This window comes from Talpa occidentalis, unplaced genomic scaffold, assembly GCF_014898055.3.
Source record: "Talpa occidentalis isolate TD23 unplaced genomic scaffold, MPIMG_talOcc4v2.1 talOcc4.4, whole genome shotgun sequence".
NCBI classification, from domain to species: Eukaryota; Metazoa; Chordata; class Mammalia; order Eulipotyphla; family Talpidae; genus Talpa; species Talpa occidentalis.
The window spans coordinates 43,915,192-43,935,511 of record NW_023604295.1 but is presented as its reverse complement, the minus strand read 5'-3'; the positions used below and the strand labels follow the sequence as shown (position 1 = coordinate 43,935,511).

Genomic DNA, 20,320 nt, shown 5'->3' with positions numbered 1-20,320 from the left:
TACAGTTTAATATACGGTTTATATCACATATTAAGATATATGACATTTACTGTTGGGAAGCTGGAGGGGCAAATTGAGTATCATACCCCAAAATATAGCAGAGTTGCAAATGGACCTCTGAAATGGTGGACATCTAAGCATGAGAGACTGTTAAAACAAAGGAAAACACAATACCAACCTGTGGCTATGCAAATACCAATGGTAGTGTATGTAACAAAAATAATATCTCAGCCTAATCAGCTTTGGTTAAAAGTTCATCAGCCACATACATTTTTCTGTATGTATATGATACACCAATAAAAAGTTAAAAAAAAAAAAACAACCCCTCATTAGGGCCTCCCTGATGGCGCAGGGGGTTAAGCACTGCACTATGAAGCAATCCGCAGCCTCTGCAGCACAAGTTTGATCCCTGGCCGGCCAGGGAACAACCCACATGGTGCAGTAGACCTCTCCTGTCTCGCCCGCTGTTCCCCTTAGCAGTGTGTTTCAGTCAGTCTGCCTGTTCTGTTCCCCACTCTGTCTCTGGTGAATCCTCTCACCCTCCAAACTTCTGGCCTGTACCCCAGCTCTTGTATGCATGAATAAATAAATCTTTAAAAAAAAAAAACAAAAAACCTCATTAGTTGAAATACAAATGAAACTGTCAAAATAAATCCTGAAAAACAAAATGTTTTGACAGGGATTTTAGAAGAACAGAAGACAAAGAAAACACCAGAATAATGCTAATGTATAAGCACATTTCACAAGTCCCAAAGCATCCAACAATGTTGACAATAAGTTATTGGGAAAAAAAAAACTGAAAAAAGAATCTTCCTGTAGATATAGGTACTCTACTTCAAGGTGACATCAGCCAGAAACAATTGATAGCCTTAGACTCGGGCCTGTGGTAAAGATACCTTTCTCCCCCAGTTCTTATAGTGAGTATCCCAGGACCTGCAATGCTATCTACCATCCGAGGCCCTTAGCCTCATTTCCCAAAACCACTAGACTCAGTACAATTGGCAAGCCCATTAATCCTTTATTTTCCTGGTCCTATAATGATTTGACTGCTCTGGGAATGAATCAATAGCTCCACTTCCTTAGAAGTCACACTACAAAGATGCACATGTCCAGAGTTTACTGTGCTAGATGCAAATAAGTTACCAGGAAAGTAGAAGTGAGTTGCAGACAATATCTATACCATCCGAATCCCCAACTAAGATTATAGGACTAGATTGCAGAATCAGTCTTCTATTTATAACACCGCATATTTAGCGTATGTTTTCCACTAGTAACTCAATTCCTATAGTGCATGTGAGCTTTATCTGTCTATAGTAATATGAACTGGAGTTCTCTCTTTAGCCTTAACACACATATAAGAAAAACTGACTAGCATTTGTTAATGCTGATATTATTTTTAGTCTAGGTAAGTGCTTACCTCTTTGACGCTATGTGTTACTGCCCATATTAGAAAAACTCTTGACATCACCTGGAAAGAAGTCAGGACAACAGAAGATGGAACAATTCCTGAAAGAAAATTTAGAATTGGTAAATAAATGCACTATACTAAGTTTTGACATGTAATAAAATTTCTAAAACATTCAAATTTTAGTGTTTAGAGCCAAAATCAACTTGAGTAACTAAAACTTATCTATAATACTGTCTCTCTCTCCCTCTCTCTCTCTCTCTCTCTATATATATATATAGTCTATCATATATTATATATTGTCTATATATTATCTATAGTGATATAGACTATGTCTCTCAATGTTGTCAATATTAAAAACTTTTCCTTCCGAAGAACATTATTATTTTTTTAATTTTACATCATTGTTCATTCTTTTTTTTTTTTTTCTTACAGTGTTTGCTTTCTTTTCTTAGGTGTAGTCCCCATAGAATTTCTACCAGCAATTCACCCGTGCTCCCTCACCATAGTCCCTTGTGCTCCTCCTGCCCCCATCTCAGTATCTCAGGCTCCCCCTCTCCTGCAAAATGTCTCTGATTTATAGTTGTCTGTTTATTTTTGTTTTGTTTTATTTATAATTGTTATTATTTTTCCCTGATCCTTTATTTGGTTCCCCTATATTCCTCCTATATGTGAAACCATCCAATATTTTTCTTTTTCCTTCTGACTTATTTCACTGAGCATAAACCCTTCTAGCTCCATCCACGTTGCTACAAATGACATTTGTTTATCTTTTTTGATTGCTGAATAGTATTCCATTATGTATATGTACTACATCTTTTTGACAGTGAGATACCACCTTACACCAGTAAGAATGGCACATATTAAAAAAACTAGCAACAACAAATGTTGGCGAGGATTTGGTGAGAAAGGAATTCTCACTATGGAAAGCTGTGTGGAGGCTCCTCAAACGACTAAATATGGAACAACCATATGACCCAGCAATTCCACGCCTAAGGATCTACCCAAAGGACTAAAAAACTTTAATTCAAAAGGATATCTGTACCCCTATGTTTATTGCAGCACTATTTATAATGGGAAAGACTTGGAAATAACCCAAATGCCAAAAAAAGAACAATAATATTATTAATGGTGGTAGCAAACCATGCAATCTGTTACCCTTCTTAAGCCTTTCAAAATCACTGACCAAGTACAATATGTTTTATACTTACTATGCACACAGAAAAACAAAACTGCTGCTTAACTTTTAAAACTAGACACTGAAAGTTCATTTTACAATAAGGGTTTCAAAGATGAATAAGCAAGTCCTGAGAATCAGACTTGATATACTATCAGGTTAAATTGGTATCTTTTATAATCCAATTGAAGATTTTGCCAACAAGTAGAGCAAAATTAATATTTATCCTGATAAACTGTTTCTTTTTTTCTTTGTTTAACATAGTAAACTTTGGTATAATTATCTTCCCAATGCCCTCAAATTATAACACTGGATATCAACTTTAATTATTTTAGATAATCAGTAAGTTCTGCTAAGCTTACATATCTTTGGCCTCTCCCTTCAATTTCTACAACCACAATATCTACCTAGAAACAAGTTACCACTATTACATGAAATTAATGACTCCTTTAACTTATCTTAAACTTAGCAATAAGCCATCACCTGTAAACATCATTTCATCATACTTTGGTAGCAGGGAATTACAATTACTCAGATAAGGTCTAAAAGCAGAACTATTATTATTTAATTCTGTAGAGCCTCCTTCCTCCTCATCTCTTTCATTTTTGTCTCTGGCCTTACTGCTGCCAGCAACTACACTTACTAACTCCCTAGACCTCTCAAGTTGCACATGGGCTACTCCACACCTGTCAGGAGGCCCTTACCACGATTTCTAAATCCTCACCCCACTTAAAATAACCTCATCTTCAAAATACTCACTGGACTATCCCAGAACAATTTTCATTCTCCCAAGCCCTCTAAAATGCACTCAAACTTCTGAACATTTATGTAGTTTGACAAACTAAAACTTGCCAAAAGACTGTGTACAAATCAGAAAAAACTAAAATTGCCTCCATTGGTTTGGCTATGAAAGGTATTCACTTTATATCTCATTAAGAAAAAAAGATCCTATATTTTATTAGCATGAGTTTCTTAAAGAGTTGGGCTTCAAAGAGGAATGGTTTGGTTTCTCAAAGCAAGTAAGGACACACTGAGCATGATGCATGGCATATAAAGATGCTCAATAAATATCTGTAGAATGAATGAAAGAAAAAATAGAAATGTCTGGGACATTTATATGAATGGAATAGAAGTGGGATTCCAGAAATCAGCCTTCACATTTACAGTCACTTGATTTTCAATAAATGGTCCTGAGACAATTGAATAGCCACATATAAGAGACTGGAGTTGGAACACTTCCTTATATCAGGTACAAAAATTAACTCAAAATGAATCAAGATGTAAATGTAAGAGTTGAAACCATAAAACTAAAAAAAAAAAAAAAAAAAAAACCAAAAAACAACCCCACAGATGTAAATCTTTGTTGGCAAGGATTAGGCAATAGTTTATTACGTATGACCCTAAAAGCACAAGAAAAAGTAAAATGGCCTTCATCAAAATTAAAAACTTATGTGCTTCAAAGGACACTATTAAGAAAGTGAAAAGATAACTCACAGATAGGAGAAAATATTTGCAAGTCATATGCAATAAAGGACTTAATATCCAAAATATATAAATAACTCTTATAATTCAATAGAAGACACCCAAATTAAAAAGTGGGCAAAGCACTTAAATAGATGTTTTTCCAAAGAAAATATGCAAATGACTGAAAAGCATATGAAAAGATGCTCAACGTTAGCTGTCAGAGAAATGCAAATCAAAATCATAAACAGATATACTTCACACATACTAGGATGATTATAATCTAAAAGACAAAATAACAAGTGTTGGTGAGCATGTAGAGGACACTCATACACAGTTGATGGTATTAGAAAATGATGGAGCTACACTGGAAAAGTCTGGCAGTGCCTTAAAATGTTAAATACAAAATCAAATTTTATGATGCAGGTGTATATAGTCTTAATATAAATGAAAACATATGCCCACACAAAAACTTGCACATGAATGTTCACAGAGGTATTCATATTAGCTCCAAAGTGGGAACAATCAGCATGTCCATTAACAGATGAATAAATAAAAGGTGGTACGTCCACATAGGTTCTAACAGAACATTAGAAATAATGTATGAATAAAGCTGTTAGTAAAAAGATAAATGTATGAATAAAGTATAAAGCCTGGTGATATAATTCGTAATACTACTAAAGAAGCTAAGTGAAACATTACATTAATTACGTTAGGGAGGTCACATTTCAAATAAGAAAAACTAAGAGATAATTGGAAGCTCTCCTAAATGAGTTAAGCATTTGCTGCTTATTAACCACCATTTCTAGCTCCTTTTTTAAAATCCAAAGATCTACTCAGCACATATACTTTTCCTCTCTCTTCATTCGCCACAAAAATAATGGGCTAGTTAGACTGCTAATGGTTTGAGCAATGCTCCAAGGTTGCTGCTGCATTTTGATGGGAATCAACATGTTCAGGATCTGGACCTCAGATTTCTGAGTTCAAAACTTAATCTTATTCCAATCATGAGCAAGAAACAGGCTCTTAAAAGACTGACTCATACTAATCAAATCCATTGAAGACTAGTTTATAAACCAAAATGTTGGTTTATTCACTTATAATAGAGGCCCAGCCTTTACAATAGCTGAATGATTAGGATTTTAGAGACTCTCATCTAGTGATAGTTTTTTCCTGGCATCAAAATCAGAATGCATGACTTCAAACAAGAGGGATTTGGGAGTTCTGGGAGATGACTATGGCAATTTAGTTGAGCACAGGTTAATTACCCTTTCTCTACTATAAAGCTCTCTTTTCTAGGGAATATTAAGATTTATAGTGCTAAAAATTGTCAGATTGTTTCTCTTAAAAATAAGTATCCAAAAACAAAGATCTACTCTTTTGATATATTTCCAACCAGTTTTTTCTTCTAAATAGATGTTTAAATAAAGTTCAACTTCTATTGTTTACACTCTATCATTTGTTTCTCATTTAACATTTTAAGAAATTTTCTACTTACAACATATACTTCAAAATATTTTAATGAGTCATAATATTTCTTTGACTGGAATACATTTGTTTATCTATTCTCCTTCTGTAAGATCTAGAAATTTTTCCATTTTTTACACTTATTATAAATGAAGAAATGAAATATTACAAGTAACACTTTTTTTGAGGCATTGACTTTTTTAAAAAAAGGTTAATTTCCTTTAAATAAGACAGTTTCCAGAAGTAGAACTACTAGGTCAAATGGTATAATACTTTTAAACCAATATTGTGATTTATTAAAATGCCTTGAAACTACTTCCAAAAAGTCTGTATCAATAAATACTCTACCCGCAGTATACAAGTATGTCTGCTCTAGCACATCCTTGGCAGTAAATTAAAATCTTATTAGGAAATATAAACCAATCAATGTGTTCTAATTTGTTGCACAGATGCCCTATCTAGGGAATCTACCCTAGTTAGCCACCTCAATATTCCCCAAATGATGATGTTCATACCAACTCTTATTTAGTTTCCATAGCTTATGCACTTACTTCAACCAGCCACCTGGCAAATGGCAGTTTAGGCACTAGTATAACAACCTAGTCTCAATCAGCCTGCTCTACCAATCCATAAGAAGGCCAGCAGGAAGTGACCCTTACATAAAGAAGACTACATGAGGGCCAGGAACTCTACCCTTGGAGTCAAGGCAGGAAAACAACAGAAGACCACATATATAGAACATACGATCTTGGCTACAAGCAGACTTGACATCGCTGAGCTGGGTTTTAATGTCATTGTGTGGGTTTCATAAGAAACTTAAAAAATTACATCATTTGCTGGAGAAGTGGTATGCGGTATAATATTCACCCTGTTGCTCAATGCCCTTTACATAAAGCCCCAGGTGGGAAATTTGTTTTAGAACTTAACGTTAAGAAATGTTTGCTCCTATAATGGTAAGAATTATATAACTTGGTTGCCCTTTTCAACTTGGTAATCAGAAAGTTTCCAGCCAAATATGAAGTGTACTATTGTATTTTTGTGTATAAATTGTCACAAATCCTTGGGGAATAAGGACTGCTGGGAAGATAGACCCAAGCCCTTTTTCCTTTCTAGACTTCTTATTGTCACTCCTACTGTGTCTGTATTTATTATGCCACTACCCCTACACAATGACATAGCATGTTAATAATGACCTCCACTTTTTGGTTGTTGTTGATTACTTATATTGGTTGCTTTCAGATGACAAAGAGATTCTACAATTTTATCAATAAGTTATCAAAAACTACTAGGCATCTATTATTTGTTAATTTAATTTCAAAATTACTTTTGGAATACTTTGTATCAGATATTGTTTTCCATGCTAAAAATCAACAATGAATGAGACAATGTTTCTACCCTCATGAACTTACATTCTCAAGGTATAATGGCTTGCTTTTGGGATAGTTCTGCCTGCACTTTTCCCTGGATGTGATATAAACCTTCGTAGATAGAAAGTAAGATCACTTCGTGGTTTCAGAAAGAAATCTCTGGCAAGGGAAAGTCGTAACTTGAGAAATAACCATGAAGCAGAAACACTGGCAAACAAAAGAAACACATTTATGTGGGCATGTGTGTGCACACACACCTACACGGCAAAAGTTGCGTAAAGGAGACCTAGTTTCTTGTTTTTCCAGAATCAGGGTGCTCTGAGGACTACCAACACTGCTGAGCTGTTGCCAAGCTGGGCAGCAAAGAAAATGCCTGCTGCCCAATGTAACCCTCAGATGGAGCAGGGTAGTGGGGTGGGGAGACTGGCTGTATACATCAGGTCAAGTTGAAAGTTAGGTATAAGAAAGGTCAGCAGGTTTGGGAGCAGAGTAGCATCGTGTTCAGGTGTTCAGCTAACAACTATCAAGGAATACATGGGTAATTGATATCAGGGGCTGCTCCTGTCTGCAGCAGGTAATGGAGATCAGATCAAACAAGGCAGGAAACACTAAGTTGGCACCAAAAATTAAATGACAGACTCTTCCTACCCAAATATCAAATCCACTGAACTAAAAATAATACTACACAATAGCAAAAGTCACCAATGGGACCCACTAAAGACTAGGGTACACTTTATGACATATGACTTTGTCATATTTTTAAGAGGGTTACCCAAAAAAAAGATTATTGCACACCTCCTACCTTGCTCCCTTTCCCAAAAGTGTCCTTAGTGTAGCAATGAAATTCTGAGAATTTTCACTAACAAGCCCAGATTTGGAGAGGAACACACATATCTGACTAGAGCATGGGTCTCATAGAACTGGAGAGTGATGATTAAGTTGTGGAATGTGACTTAATTGGGAGCAGTCGCATAGATGGTAAGCCTTTCAGGCCCCATATTGAATTGAACAACTGGTACAAAATTCTCTCTGCAAATAGGACATGCTTTTTATAAGGTGGAGGAATCCCAGAAAGGAGCAATAAAATATCAGAAGAGAAGGAAGTGTCCATGCTTTAAAATAAGTAATTCATTCACATTTTTTAAGTATAAAAATACATTTTAGGTATATAAAAGCAAGTACATACAGAATATATAAAGATATATTTATACATTTTTAAAAATATAATGGCAGTATTTTATACACATTCTATACCCTGCTTTTCTTCCTCTAAAAATATTCTGAGGATTCTTCTTTTTCTGTGTGTGTATACACTGTTTTGATTATGTTGGGTTTACATTTTAATACCTATGCATTCTTTTAGTCCCACCCCTATGTCCTTGGAGTGCAGTAAAACATAAGAAGGAAGATTTCAATCCTTAAACTGTAGTTTTGAGGGAAAACAATGCAGTCAGAGATAATTCACTAATACCTATATCAGAACAAATAAAATGGCTGGACAGAACTGCTCATACTTAAGCAAGATGAATGGGTATGGCAACAATTCAAACACAAGGCAGGGGGAAAAAAGAAATAAAAATAATGCATGCATTGTTATCTAGGGAGAAGTCAAAAATTAAAGTGATTAGAGGAAAGCAAGCATGAAGAAGACAATCCAATACAAGGATAATTGTTATCCCCAAAGTAGAAAATCCAAAATATGGAATAAAAAAGTACTCAAGGGCACATAGTCCAGGAAATTTCCCTAAAACGAAAGAATTAAATGTGTATAGAAAAATACATTGTGTTCCTTGGGCCTCCCCGGTGGCGCAGCGGGTTGAGCGCAGCGTTGTGAGGCTGTACGCAGTCTCTGCAGCTCCGATTTGATTCCTGCCAGCCAGGGAGATTCCCACATGGCACAGCAGACCTCTCCTGTCTCGCCCGCTGCTCCCCTCAGCAGTGTATTTCAGTTCTTCTGCCTGTTCTGCTCCCTGCTCTGTCTCTGGTGGATTCTCTCACCCTCCCACACCTCTGGCCTGAACCCCAGTGCTTGTATAAATAAGTAAATATTTAAAAATATATATATTGTGTTACAGAAAGCAGCTACTAACAATTAATGACTGCAACTGAGAAATTTCTTGGTTACAAATATAATACTTCGGGTATCTAGACAAAAAAACCTAGTTACCTATAAACTGGTAAGAAAATCAGTCTAGCTCCAGACTTTTCCACAACAATATCCAGTGTCAGAAGATAATGAAGCAACACTACAAAAGTCCAAGGGAAAGAAAGTATGTTCAAGAATGTTATACCCAGCCAAGACATCATTTTAGTGTAGTAGTAAAAGGTATAGGTCACTAAATCTGAAAGAATTTGGCACATAATGCCTATGCCACCAACCTTAAGAAGTATATGCTGTCACAAATTCAGTCAAACAAGAGGTAAATGAAAATTAAGAACTCAGGAAATGGAGACGTCACAGTGAAAAAGCCTATAGTAGGCGATGAATCTACTCAAATAGAACACTAAGACTAAATTATGGTAATAATTATGGTTGAAGAACATCATGTAAATGCTTAAAAACTGAAATAACAACTTAGTAACAAAATTTTAAGATAGGGGCCTCCCCTGGCAGGCGGTTGAGCGCCATACTGTGAAGCTGTCGGCAGACTCTGCAGCGCTGGTTCGATCCCGGCCGGCTGGCGAGGGTCCCACACGGCACAGCAGACCTCTCCTGCCTCGCCCGCTGCTCCCCTCAGCAGTGTATTTCGTCTGTCTGCCTGTTCTGTTTCCTGCTCTGTCTCTGGTGAATCCTCTCACCCTCCCAAACATCTAGCCTGTACCCCGGTTCTTATATAAATAAATAAAGCTAAAATTTTTTTTTAAAGATAGGAGGCAGGGAAGAAGACAGGAGAGAAAGTATGACAATACCAAATTTAATAATAGAACTAAAAGATATTCCTTTCTTATTATATCCTTAATAGAGAAATAGTGCCTAAAACTGAAATATAATTAAATATAATTCCTATCTAAATTCTTCATAATCTTTTTTGTTAAAGACTGAGGGGTCTTTTAGTAAATAATCTCTCCCTCATGGTAAAGAAAGTTTTATAATTTATTTATTTTAATGAACTCAATGATTTCAATGAAAAATAGCATATATAAGCTATATATCTTGATGGAAGCATCCATCTACTGTCTCTTCCTCATATTAATAAAGATTAGTTCTACTGGTAGAATTTGGAGTGATGTTTAGATTTTACTCTTTGTACTTTTCCAAATTGCCTGAATTCCTTAAAAATAATGTGAATTAATATTTCAAAATTAATAAAATCAATATCCTTAATCAGAAATGGAACATTTGGCAACAACAAAAATATAATTCTGAAGCTGAACTAATTCCAATCTTAAACACAAATTTTCTTAAATATTTTCTTTTCGAGTACAAGCTAATCTTAGGGAAATAGAAAATATTTCTGACTAAAATGAAGAGACTGGTGGGAGGATGAGACTTAAAGAAGACTGTCTTTTTTTTTTTTTTTAAAGAAGGACTCACAGAAGGGTGATTCTCTTTTCTTTTTCTTCCAAAACAGAAAACTAACCAACCCTCTTGGGTTTGCAATACCTGATATCCCCACCCCAAGTGCAATTTTCAATATATTTTATATAACCACACTTACTTTATTGAGCTCTGACAAAAGAATTGATTTCTTACACTGAAATCAATAGCAAAATTATGTTATTTTTATGCAGTGTCTGGATTTGAGGTTGGCATTTCTAAAAGATGCAAGGGACATTTTTTGTGCTAAAAGAATAGTGTTACTAAGTACATTCATGATTATTTTTTATGAAACTGAAGAGTTTATAAAAAAGAAATATAAGAAATCAAGTATGATGATGCTTCATGTATCCAGCATTGGGAAGAAATGTGCAGTTATTATAGAATTAAATTTTTTCCTGTAAGTGCAAAACTTTCCCAAAATGGGGCAATGCATTCTGCAAAGATGTGCATGAGAGGCCAATCCAGTGATACCCACTAGCAGTAAACTTATTCAAACTCAACTATATGAATCAACCAAAAGAAACAGAAAAATAACTTTGGGTAGACACCCAGCATTTCACAGTATAAATGCATACATGAGTGAGTGGTGGTCTCTGGTCTTCTGGCTATTCACCACACTGACTGTGACTTTATTGTTCAAAAAGTATGTTGAATGTAATAGTATGTAATGAATGTAATTTTCACCCAATAGTGATCCTAAATAAGACCCAACTATTTCAAATGGTATTCCAGTGAAGGAAGAGCAAATACTTTCAACATTGGAGGAAAAAGTTGCTGTGTTGCATTTACTGGGAGTTGATACTAAGTTGTATGCACTATTTGAACAATTTATAAGGTATTTTTCACTGGAAGTTTGCCTCTACATAAGTAAGTTTAGTTTAGGAAAGTCACAGGTTATAGTACATTTTCATGGTTCACTGATTTTCCCTAAACTTTTGGAGAAAGATCCATTTTTACATTAAAACATAAAAACAGGGACTTCAACGTGTTTCACATATTGCCTGTCCTCTTAAATCCCTGGGGGGCATAGAACTACACTCCTTGCAGATATTAGGGAAACTTCGAAAAGCTGGTAAAACACAGTGCATGATAAAATCTAACAGGTCTTAGGGAACATAAAGGCAGGAAACAATCTTGAACTAGGAGAAAGTAATACCTAAATGGAAGCAGAGAAGGCTGTGCTTGTTTGGGGTAGACCGTAGTTTTTAATGACTAGTAGTTTCTAGTTTACTGGATGTTTGTTGCAGACTTTTTTGTGTGTGTGTTTTTTTTTTTTTTTTTTATAACTTTCTGCTCTCTTTCAGAGTGTTAGTGATAAAGTAACTGGCAGCAGTAGCAGCTTGCTCTTCCACTTAATTGAGATTTCTACATGTAAAAGGTAGCAATATTGGCTTCAGGAGAGGGTCTGGAGGTCTCCAAAAGGATAAGCTTTTCAAGAGCTTTCTCAAATATCCAGGAGCTTTTCATTTGTTTCTTTACTTTGGGGTGTCTATTCTTTAAGAGTTAAGTTACTGAAGTTTAATGCTCTCTGAATGAGAGAAAAATATAGACATTAAAAAAGACATGATCTTCCAAGCTTTCTGACTATAAAAAGATGGAAACAAAAAATATTAGAAGCCATTCTCTAAGATTACAAAAATGAATCAATCAAAATTCATGAAAACTTACTCAAACCTCTGTATTAGTTATTGTTGTAATAACAAATTGCCATCGGATTTTTTTATAGTTTATAGAATTCCAGATGTTTTATATCAGATTATTAATTGCAATGTTGACAAATATATGGTTGATATGTCTTACCAAAAAGACTACATCCTAAGTTTTTCTTAATACATTTTTTATTAGTAAAACTGTCAGGGTTAAGTAAAATTGATAGCTGAACCATTAGAGTCACTTTTGGTTAACTTATGCTAACAATCCATAACTACCCTGGATACAAGATAGAGAATATTTTATTAGTATCTCTCTTAAAACTTGATTAAATTTTGCTGCAATATACTTCTGAAAATTCTTTCATGTGAGGCTACTTCAAACGGCTGAACCCAATTCAAAGAGCACTTACTTGAAATAAGATCTAATGACAAGGTTGAGAGAAGAGAATCATCATCTGCCTCCTCAGTTCTAACAGACCATGTGGAAGAGGAAGGCTGAAAAAAAGTTTAACTTTACTAGAAGCCTGTGGAGAGAAGACTTCTGTGGAAAAGGCTCTATTAAAAGAGCAAGGGGGCCTCTCTGGTGGCACAGCGGATTGAGTGCAGGGCTGTGAAGCTGTCCGCAGCCTCTGCAACGCCGGTTCGATTCCCGGCCGGCCAGGGAGATTCCCACATGGTGTGGCAGGTCTCTCCTGTCTCGCCCGCTGCTCCCCTCAGCAGTGTATTTTGGTCAGTCTGCCTGTTCTGCTCCCTGCTCTGAATTGGGTGAATTCTCTCACCCTCCCACACCTCTGGACTGTATCCCAGGGCTTGTATAAATAATAAATAAATCTTTAAAATAAAAATAAAAGATCAAGGAACCACAATACAAGGGTCATTTAAATATGGTGATCATTAACTAAGAAAATCTTGGCTGTGAGAGCTGGAAGAAATCTAAGAAATACAATTTAACCCCACACTTAAAAATGAGGAAAGTGGGGTTCAGAGAGATTAAATAATTTGCAAAGCTTTCATAGATAGTTGAATACAAATTAATATTTATTTTTAAAACTGGGGTAGATATTTTCTAAGGTTAATTATTATTGGTCAATATACAACTAGGAGAATTAAAATTTTTGTAATATAACAAAATGTTAATATTTAAGGTATACAAAGAATACAATTTGTTTTTGTCTTAATAAAAACCTAGTAAGTAAATAGGCAAAGAGCATAAATAAAGTCATGTAAAAATAAACATAATAAACATATGGAATTCTATTCAATTTATAATAAACAAAAAGTGCTATAAATAAGAATACCTATTTTATTATTAACTCAGTGAAAATAAAAAAATAACCATAATACCCAAATGTTGGTATTATGTTAGGACCACTAAATTAACATTTTGCAAATGGCACTATCCTTTCACAATTCAATTTTACAGTATTTTTAAGGATTAAAAGAACAGTCATACCCTTTGAATTAGAAATTATACATGAAAATATATACAAAGGTCACAGCTAATGACTAAAAGTCTACATATCAATCAGTCAAGGTATTAGTTGAAAATTAATAAATTTTAAATAGGAACAACCTAAATGCGCTCCACTGAAGGAGATATGACGACATACTCAAATTCAATATTTTATAGTAATTAAAAAATATCAATGAATACAATATAAGTCTCAAACAGCTTCTATCAGAAAGCAAGGAAGCTGTGAAAGATGACTGGGGTGCTGTCAAAAAGGGCTTGGGAGACAATCTAAGGAGGCTGCCACTGGCCAAAGATGGACAATTGAGCATTAAAAAGGAGAGTTACAATGGACTGAATCACATTAAATGTATTAAAATTCATGAATCCATGATAAAATAAAAAGCAAAGCCTCCACTGTCCCCTTTGATATGCTGATTTTTGTTGTTGGGGGAGGTGTGTGTGTGTGTGTGTGCGCGCGCACGCGTACGCGTGCACACGCGTGCATGAGTGTCTATCAGTACCAGTGCCTGTCTGAGTCAGGAAGTAACATCTCCACTTCTGCATGAGGAGGGTGTATACAGCAACATGAAACACTAGCCCTCATTTTGTTCTAAATTACAAACTGATGTTAATTTGTTCTCAGAACTGAATTTTTTCCCTCAAAATTGAGACCACTTTTCCTTTTTGAGATCTATTGCAGTATTGCTAGCTGAAATCAGTTTGACACGGTGAGAGATGTCAGACTGATGAGAAGTGTTGCTGCCTGATTTAAAACCAAACCCTGAACCTTTTTTAAAAACAATAACTACATGGGAAAAATATCCTAACAACCAACTTTAATCGGTTTTCTTTTAGAAGTATCTGAGAAACAGCATCTCAAAACTGGTTAATAAAGGGAAACACTAGAGCTCAAAAAAATATGTATTGTTATATCATAAGAAACTAGTGAACTCAGTTACTTCTAGGACAGGGGAAAGAACTGGAGAGCTAGAGGAACAGGGACTTCACTGTACACCCTTTCTCTGCAACACCCTGGCTGGCCTTCCTCTTCTATCTGAATTACCTATTCAGAATCTCAAATCATTTAAGTAACACCAAACAGGACATGTAACAAAATGGAAAAAATGATTCTATTTAAAAAAAACCCTCAGAATTCAACTGATAGTCAGTCTGATGAGAACAATAGGAAACTGCACATGCATACAGACCAGGCTGGAAGGAAATACAGAAACAACATTGTTGACTACAATTGCAGAATTTAGAAGCATTTTTTTTCCTTTTCATTAAAAAGAATTCCACTGTTATAATGTTAGTTGTTCAATAAATAATGTTAAAATGGCATTTAAATGTGAAACAGTAATTGCACCTCGGTTACCCATACTTGTAGGAAAGCCTAGCTTTTTGAGCCTTGAGCCAATAATTAAGGCACCAAGAACCATTTGGAAGTAACTTGACTCTTACTATAGGCAAGAGATCTAAGAAGGATAAAAGAAAGGGTCTATTGAGGGCTGTTCATACAGTAGATACTAAAAGTACAATGCCTCTGCCCAGCTCTATTTCCCCATCCCTGCACTAATGCGGGGTTGGAGGCGGTGGCGGCATTCACTGAGTGGGAGGCCAGGAGAACTTGGAAAGAGCCTGTCGACAGCGCATAAAAGACACACACTGAAAACACTCTTGCAGGAGGAGTGAAGCTTGTCAAAGTACTGCAGAGGCTGGGAAAGTGAAGAGAAGAGAAAGAGCAATTATAACCTGAACCTAACAATTCCTCAGCTAAATTTAACTAGAGAGGTGGAATATTTCTGCAGCTTGAAAATGATAGGCAAATGAGTGCTCAGGTACAAAAAGACCCAACCTACACAGAACTTTAAATGGTCACTGTAAAAAGTTCTATTTTCATATCAATCATCTGCTATTATTCTGATATTTTAATTGTGATTCCCCCAAATAAATAAATGGCCTCAAGGAAGAATAAGGAAATCTGAAGTTTAGAGCAAAAGCTTTTATTTCTTTACAAGATAAGTCAAAATCAACAAGCATTTAGTTTGTCAAACTTCTCCAGAAACACTATTTTAAAATTATTCAGCTATGAAATGAAAATTAAATAGTAACTTTTATTTCTTAAGTGTTGAAATGGAGTTTATTTTGTCCAACTTTCAAATTTTTATGTCGAGATTTCTCAGTTAAAATTCTTATTCATATGGAGTTGTATTCACAAATAATCCAAAAAAATTATCAAACACTTAAAATGCATTATTCAAAATGGTAACAATAATTATTTCTAGGTAATTAAATGATTTTTTTACTTTCTTCATCTGTTAGTATTAGCTGATTTTAAAAAATCTGCATGTGTTATTTTTATATAGAAATAATATTACTTTAGAAATAAGGCTTTTCATTAAAAAAAAAGAAAGAAAAGACCACCACAACTGGATTTGATAGTCACCATACTGCAAATTTGTTAAAAATAAAAATGGGTACAATTTCAACCAAAACAATGTGTAATTGTCTTCATGCAAAACTGATTTTACTACTATTTTAGGGGGGAAAAAAATCACATATGAGCAAAAATCTAAATTGCAAACAACTTTCAGATAGTTTATTTAATTAAGTACTCCCTATTCTACTGAACTCTTTGCTGGGAGGAGAAAAACATGTATAAGTTGATTACTGAGATTTACGAATATGTGTCTAAGGGTAAGCTGATCTGTTTTTGCTTCTCAAATCTCACTTTGAGAAGCAAAGCAGGGCCTCCCTGGTGGCGCAAGGGGTTAAGCACAGCACTATGAAGCAATCCATAGCCTCTGCAGCACAAGCTGGATCCCCAGTTGGCCAGGGAGAAACCCACATGGCGCAGCAGACCTCTCCTGTCTCACCCACTGCTCCCCTCAGGAATGTGTTTCGGTCAGTCTGCATGTTCTGTTCCCCACTCTGTCTCTGGTGGATCCTCTCAAACACACCCCCATCTCTGGTCTGTGCCCCAACTCTTGTATGCATAAATAAATAAATCTTTCAAAAAAAAAAAAAACCCCACAAAGCAGGTTAATTATCCACATCAGGTACTATAATATTACTATATTCTATTATTAAATAAATGAATTCATGGGTTGCTTTTGGTTCAGGACTTCAGCAACCACCCAAATCCTTAGTGGCAGCCACTAATTGCTCCTATTCATTGTATATTCTCCTTCTCTTCCCCAGTAACTAAGCACTGATCTTATTTGGGGTAGCAGAGTACTCTGCTTAAACACTAGTTTCCTTGACATCCCTACAGTTAGATGAAGCCATATGGTACAATTCTGACCAATGAAAAATACACAGTTTCCAGAAAGCCTTGCCTTGCAGCTTTTTGCTGCAAGGAATGTCACATAACACCACATAACTCGTAACTCATAACCACATGCACCAAAACAGAAGTCACACACTAGTGATGGTAGAGCAGAAAGACAAGAATTATTATTAGGGGGAAAGAAACCTGTACTTGGTTAGAGTACAATATTAAGAATTCTGGGGCCTCCCCTGGTGGTGCAGGCAGTTGAGCGCAGCGCTGTGAAGCTGTTCGCAGCCTCTGCAGCGCGGGTTCGATCCCTGCCCACAAGACGCAGCAGACCTCTCCTGTCGCACCTGCTGCTCCTCTCAGCAGTATATTTTGTCAGTCTGCCTGTTCTGTTCCCTGCTCTGTCTCTGGTGAATCCTCTTACCCTCCCGCGCATCTGGCCTGTACCCTGCTTCCTGTATAAATAAATAAATCTTAAAAAATAAATAAATCTTAAAAAAAAAGAATTCTGGCATGTGTGGCCAAATGTAATCATAATTACACATTTTTCCACAGTTGCAAAAACAAACAAAATCTGAAGAGAATTTGGGTGGAATTAAGAAGTCAAAGAATATCAGAGTGTGAACTAAATAGTACTTCTACAAAGAAGTTATTTCAATGATACTTTCTAGTCACAAAAACTAATGCCCTCAGTTAAAAATAAGATGGTAAAAATTTAGTGTAATAATTCTTTCTGGTTACAATTTTCTGAATCATCTATAAAACAGTGCTCATATCTCAAAAGTAAACTCTAGTATTTTATGTCCAAAAAAAAAAAAGCAAAAAAATCTGCTTTCTGTTGCAATTTTGACATGTGGTATTCATGAGCATATTTTAAAAACATCTTTCTGGAGCCAAGAATGTGGCAACTCAATGCCAGGTCAAGATCTACCAGATATAAGTGCAGTATTTACTGAAACATCTAACAATCATAAATTGTCAGTTGCCCTTTAATAAATCATTTTCTTTAAAAGTGTTGGAACTGTAGTTACCTATTTCCCTTACATAGATTATTATAAAGAAAAATTCCACCTGTAAGTGCATACTCCAAAGATATCAGTCACATATCAGAGATGAAAATGTTTTATGAAAGAAGATAAATTCCAGAGAGGCCTAGTAAATGTGTATTTTACTTGATTCTTCACAGTAATAACGAACTATGAAGAATCACTTTGCCCTGAACTCCAAAGAAGTTAAATAAATACTTATGGGCTGAGTATGTGAATGAATGCTAAGAATAATGAACAAAGATCACATGTCTCAAAGTAGGTTCCTGGGGCCTCCCTAGTGGTGCAGGCAGTTGAGCCCAGCGCTGTGAAGCTGTCCACAACCTCTGCAGTAGTGGTTCGATCCCCAGCGGCCACGGAGCAACCCACATGGTGCAGCAGACCTCTCCTGTCTCGCCCACTGCTCTCCTCAGCAGTGTGTTTAGGTCAGTCTGCCTGTTCTGTTCCCTACTCTGTCTCTCACCCTCCCACACATCTGGCCTGTACCCTGGGTTTTGTATAATAAAATAAAAATAATTCTCAAAAAAAAAAAAAAAAAAAACCAAAGTAGGTTCCTGTAAAGTTTAGGAAAAAGCCCTTTCCAGGTTAGAGTTTCAGAGTGGGGAGAACACACTTTCTTCATGGTGCGTATGAAGCTAGTATTCTCAAAGGTTTCCTTACCACAGGTAGAAACTAAACTGAGAGTCACCAGCTCACTTTGCTCTTACCATGTATCCACCTATTGCTAAAGGATCTGCCAAGATGACTAGAAACTGTATTAGATGGTATCTGTTGGACCAAGCATCATTTTACACTATACAGAAATAAAGGGAGAAACGAAATAGGCTATTTTGCTGCTCAAATGATAATAATACTATTACAACAAAAATACTAAAATCTATTATTTATTAGGGAGCATTCTGCGCATCCTGGTTCTACCTTCTTAGGTAGGACCTATTAACTTAGGTAGAACTTATTAACTAATACACTTCTATGAGGTAGGTGCCACCATTTTCCTCATTGTATAGATGAGGAAACTGAGATCCAAAAAATGCCAACAACTTGTTCTAAACCATACAATGAGCAGGTGCTAGAACCTGAATTAAACACAGGCAGTCTGTTTTCAGAATCCATGCTCTTAATGCGAAGTTATTCTATCTCCAATTATAAGAAGGAGAAAAACAGGCAAAACAAACCTGTGATGGCTTTAAAATATGTTCACAGATTCTTTGATACACCTCTCTTAAAATGGTAGAGCATAATTCTCCTCCCCTTGAGCATGGGCTGGACTTAGTGACTTGTTTCAAACGAACAGAAAGAAGTAGAAGTAATGGTGTATGACATCAGAGACAAAATCATAAAAGACAATGTGGCTTCCTCCTTGTCCTCTCTCTTAGATCATTCATTTGGGGGGAGCCAGCTGTTCAATCATGGAGAGACATTCCAGCAGCCTTATATAGAGAGGACAAAGTGGTAAGGAACTGAGTCATCTTAGAAGCAAACCCTCCAGTTCCAGTCAATCTTCAGCTGATTGCAGTTCTGATTGATATTTGATTGCAACTACAAGAGAGACTGAGCTTGAACAACATAACTAAGCTGCTCCAGAATTCCTGACCCAGAAAAACTATGATTTTAAGTCACTCAGTCTGGGGATTATTTTATTTTTAAAGATTTATTTATTTATCATTCATTCATTCATTCATTCATTCATTTATACAAGCAATGGGTACAGTCAGAAGCGCGGGAGGGTGAGAGAATTCACTAGAGCCAGAGCGGGGAGCAGAGCAGGCAGAAGGACCGAAGTACACTGCTGAGGGGAGCAGTGGGCGGCAGGAGAGGTCTGCGCACCATGTGGGACCCTAGCCCAGCAGCCGGGGATCTAACTGGCACTGCAGCTGCAGGCTGCAGGTAGCTTTGCAACCCAAAGCTCAACCGCTATGCCGCCAAGGAGGCCCAGGGGACTATTTTAATGTATCAATAGGTAATAAAACTTTTCATTAGAAGCAAATTCTCATATAAAATTATATTTAGATAAGCTATAAATTTTGTAATTACTTGATGATTTTGAATGTCTATCCATTCCCTAGAAAAAATAACCCTTTGATTACTGCAGAAGAGTGGAGGGACTTATCTCTTATGTCCCCTGAAAAGCATAATGAATTGAACTACTTATTTTCTAAGTTTCTACCCTATTTACTTACTTAACCAATAAACAACATATGTTAAACATATATACATGCATAAAGATTATTTCTGGCCTAAATTGTCACACACTTTGCTTTTCCTCTTTTCACACAGTCAACAATGAAACAATATATTCCAGCTCCAAAAATCTATCTATAAGAACAAACTGTCTATTTGATTCCTGACAGTCTATTCAAGGTGCTAATCTGTCATTATTTATAGACCCTTGATTCCTTTCTGAGCATCTGTCATTAACAGAATGACTTAGGAGTTCAAAACACTTTTTATTCAACTCAACTGCCTCCTGAAAT

The 20,320-nt window shown here is 35.9% G+C and overlaps 1 protein-coding gene across 1 annotated transcript in view; it reads right to left on the bottom strand.

Annotated features, from left to right (window-relative positions):
• Window positions 1-20,320, bottom strand: part of HACD2 (3-hydroxyacyl-CoA dehydratase 2) — an 85,834-nt gene that overhangs the window by 29,167 nt on the left and 36,347 nt on the right. The window contains exon 4 of the mRNA XM_037525431.2: window positions 1,418-1,506. Coding sequence (XP_037381328.1) covers window positions 1,418-1,506 — 89 coding nt within the window. The remainder of the gene's footprint in view (window positions 1-1,417; window positions 1,507-20,320) is intronic.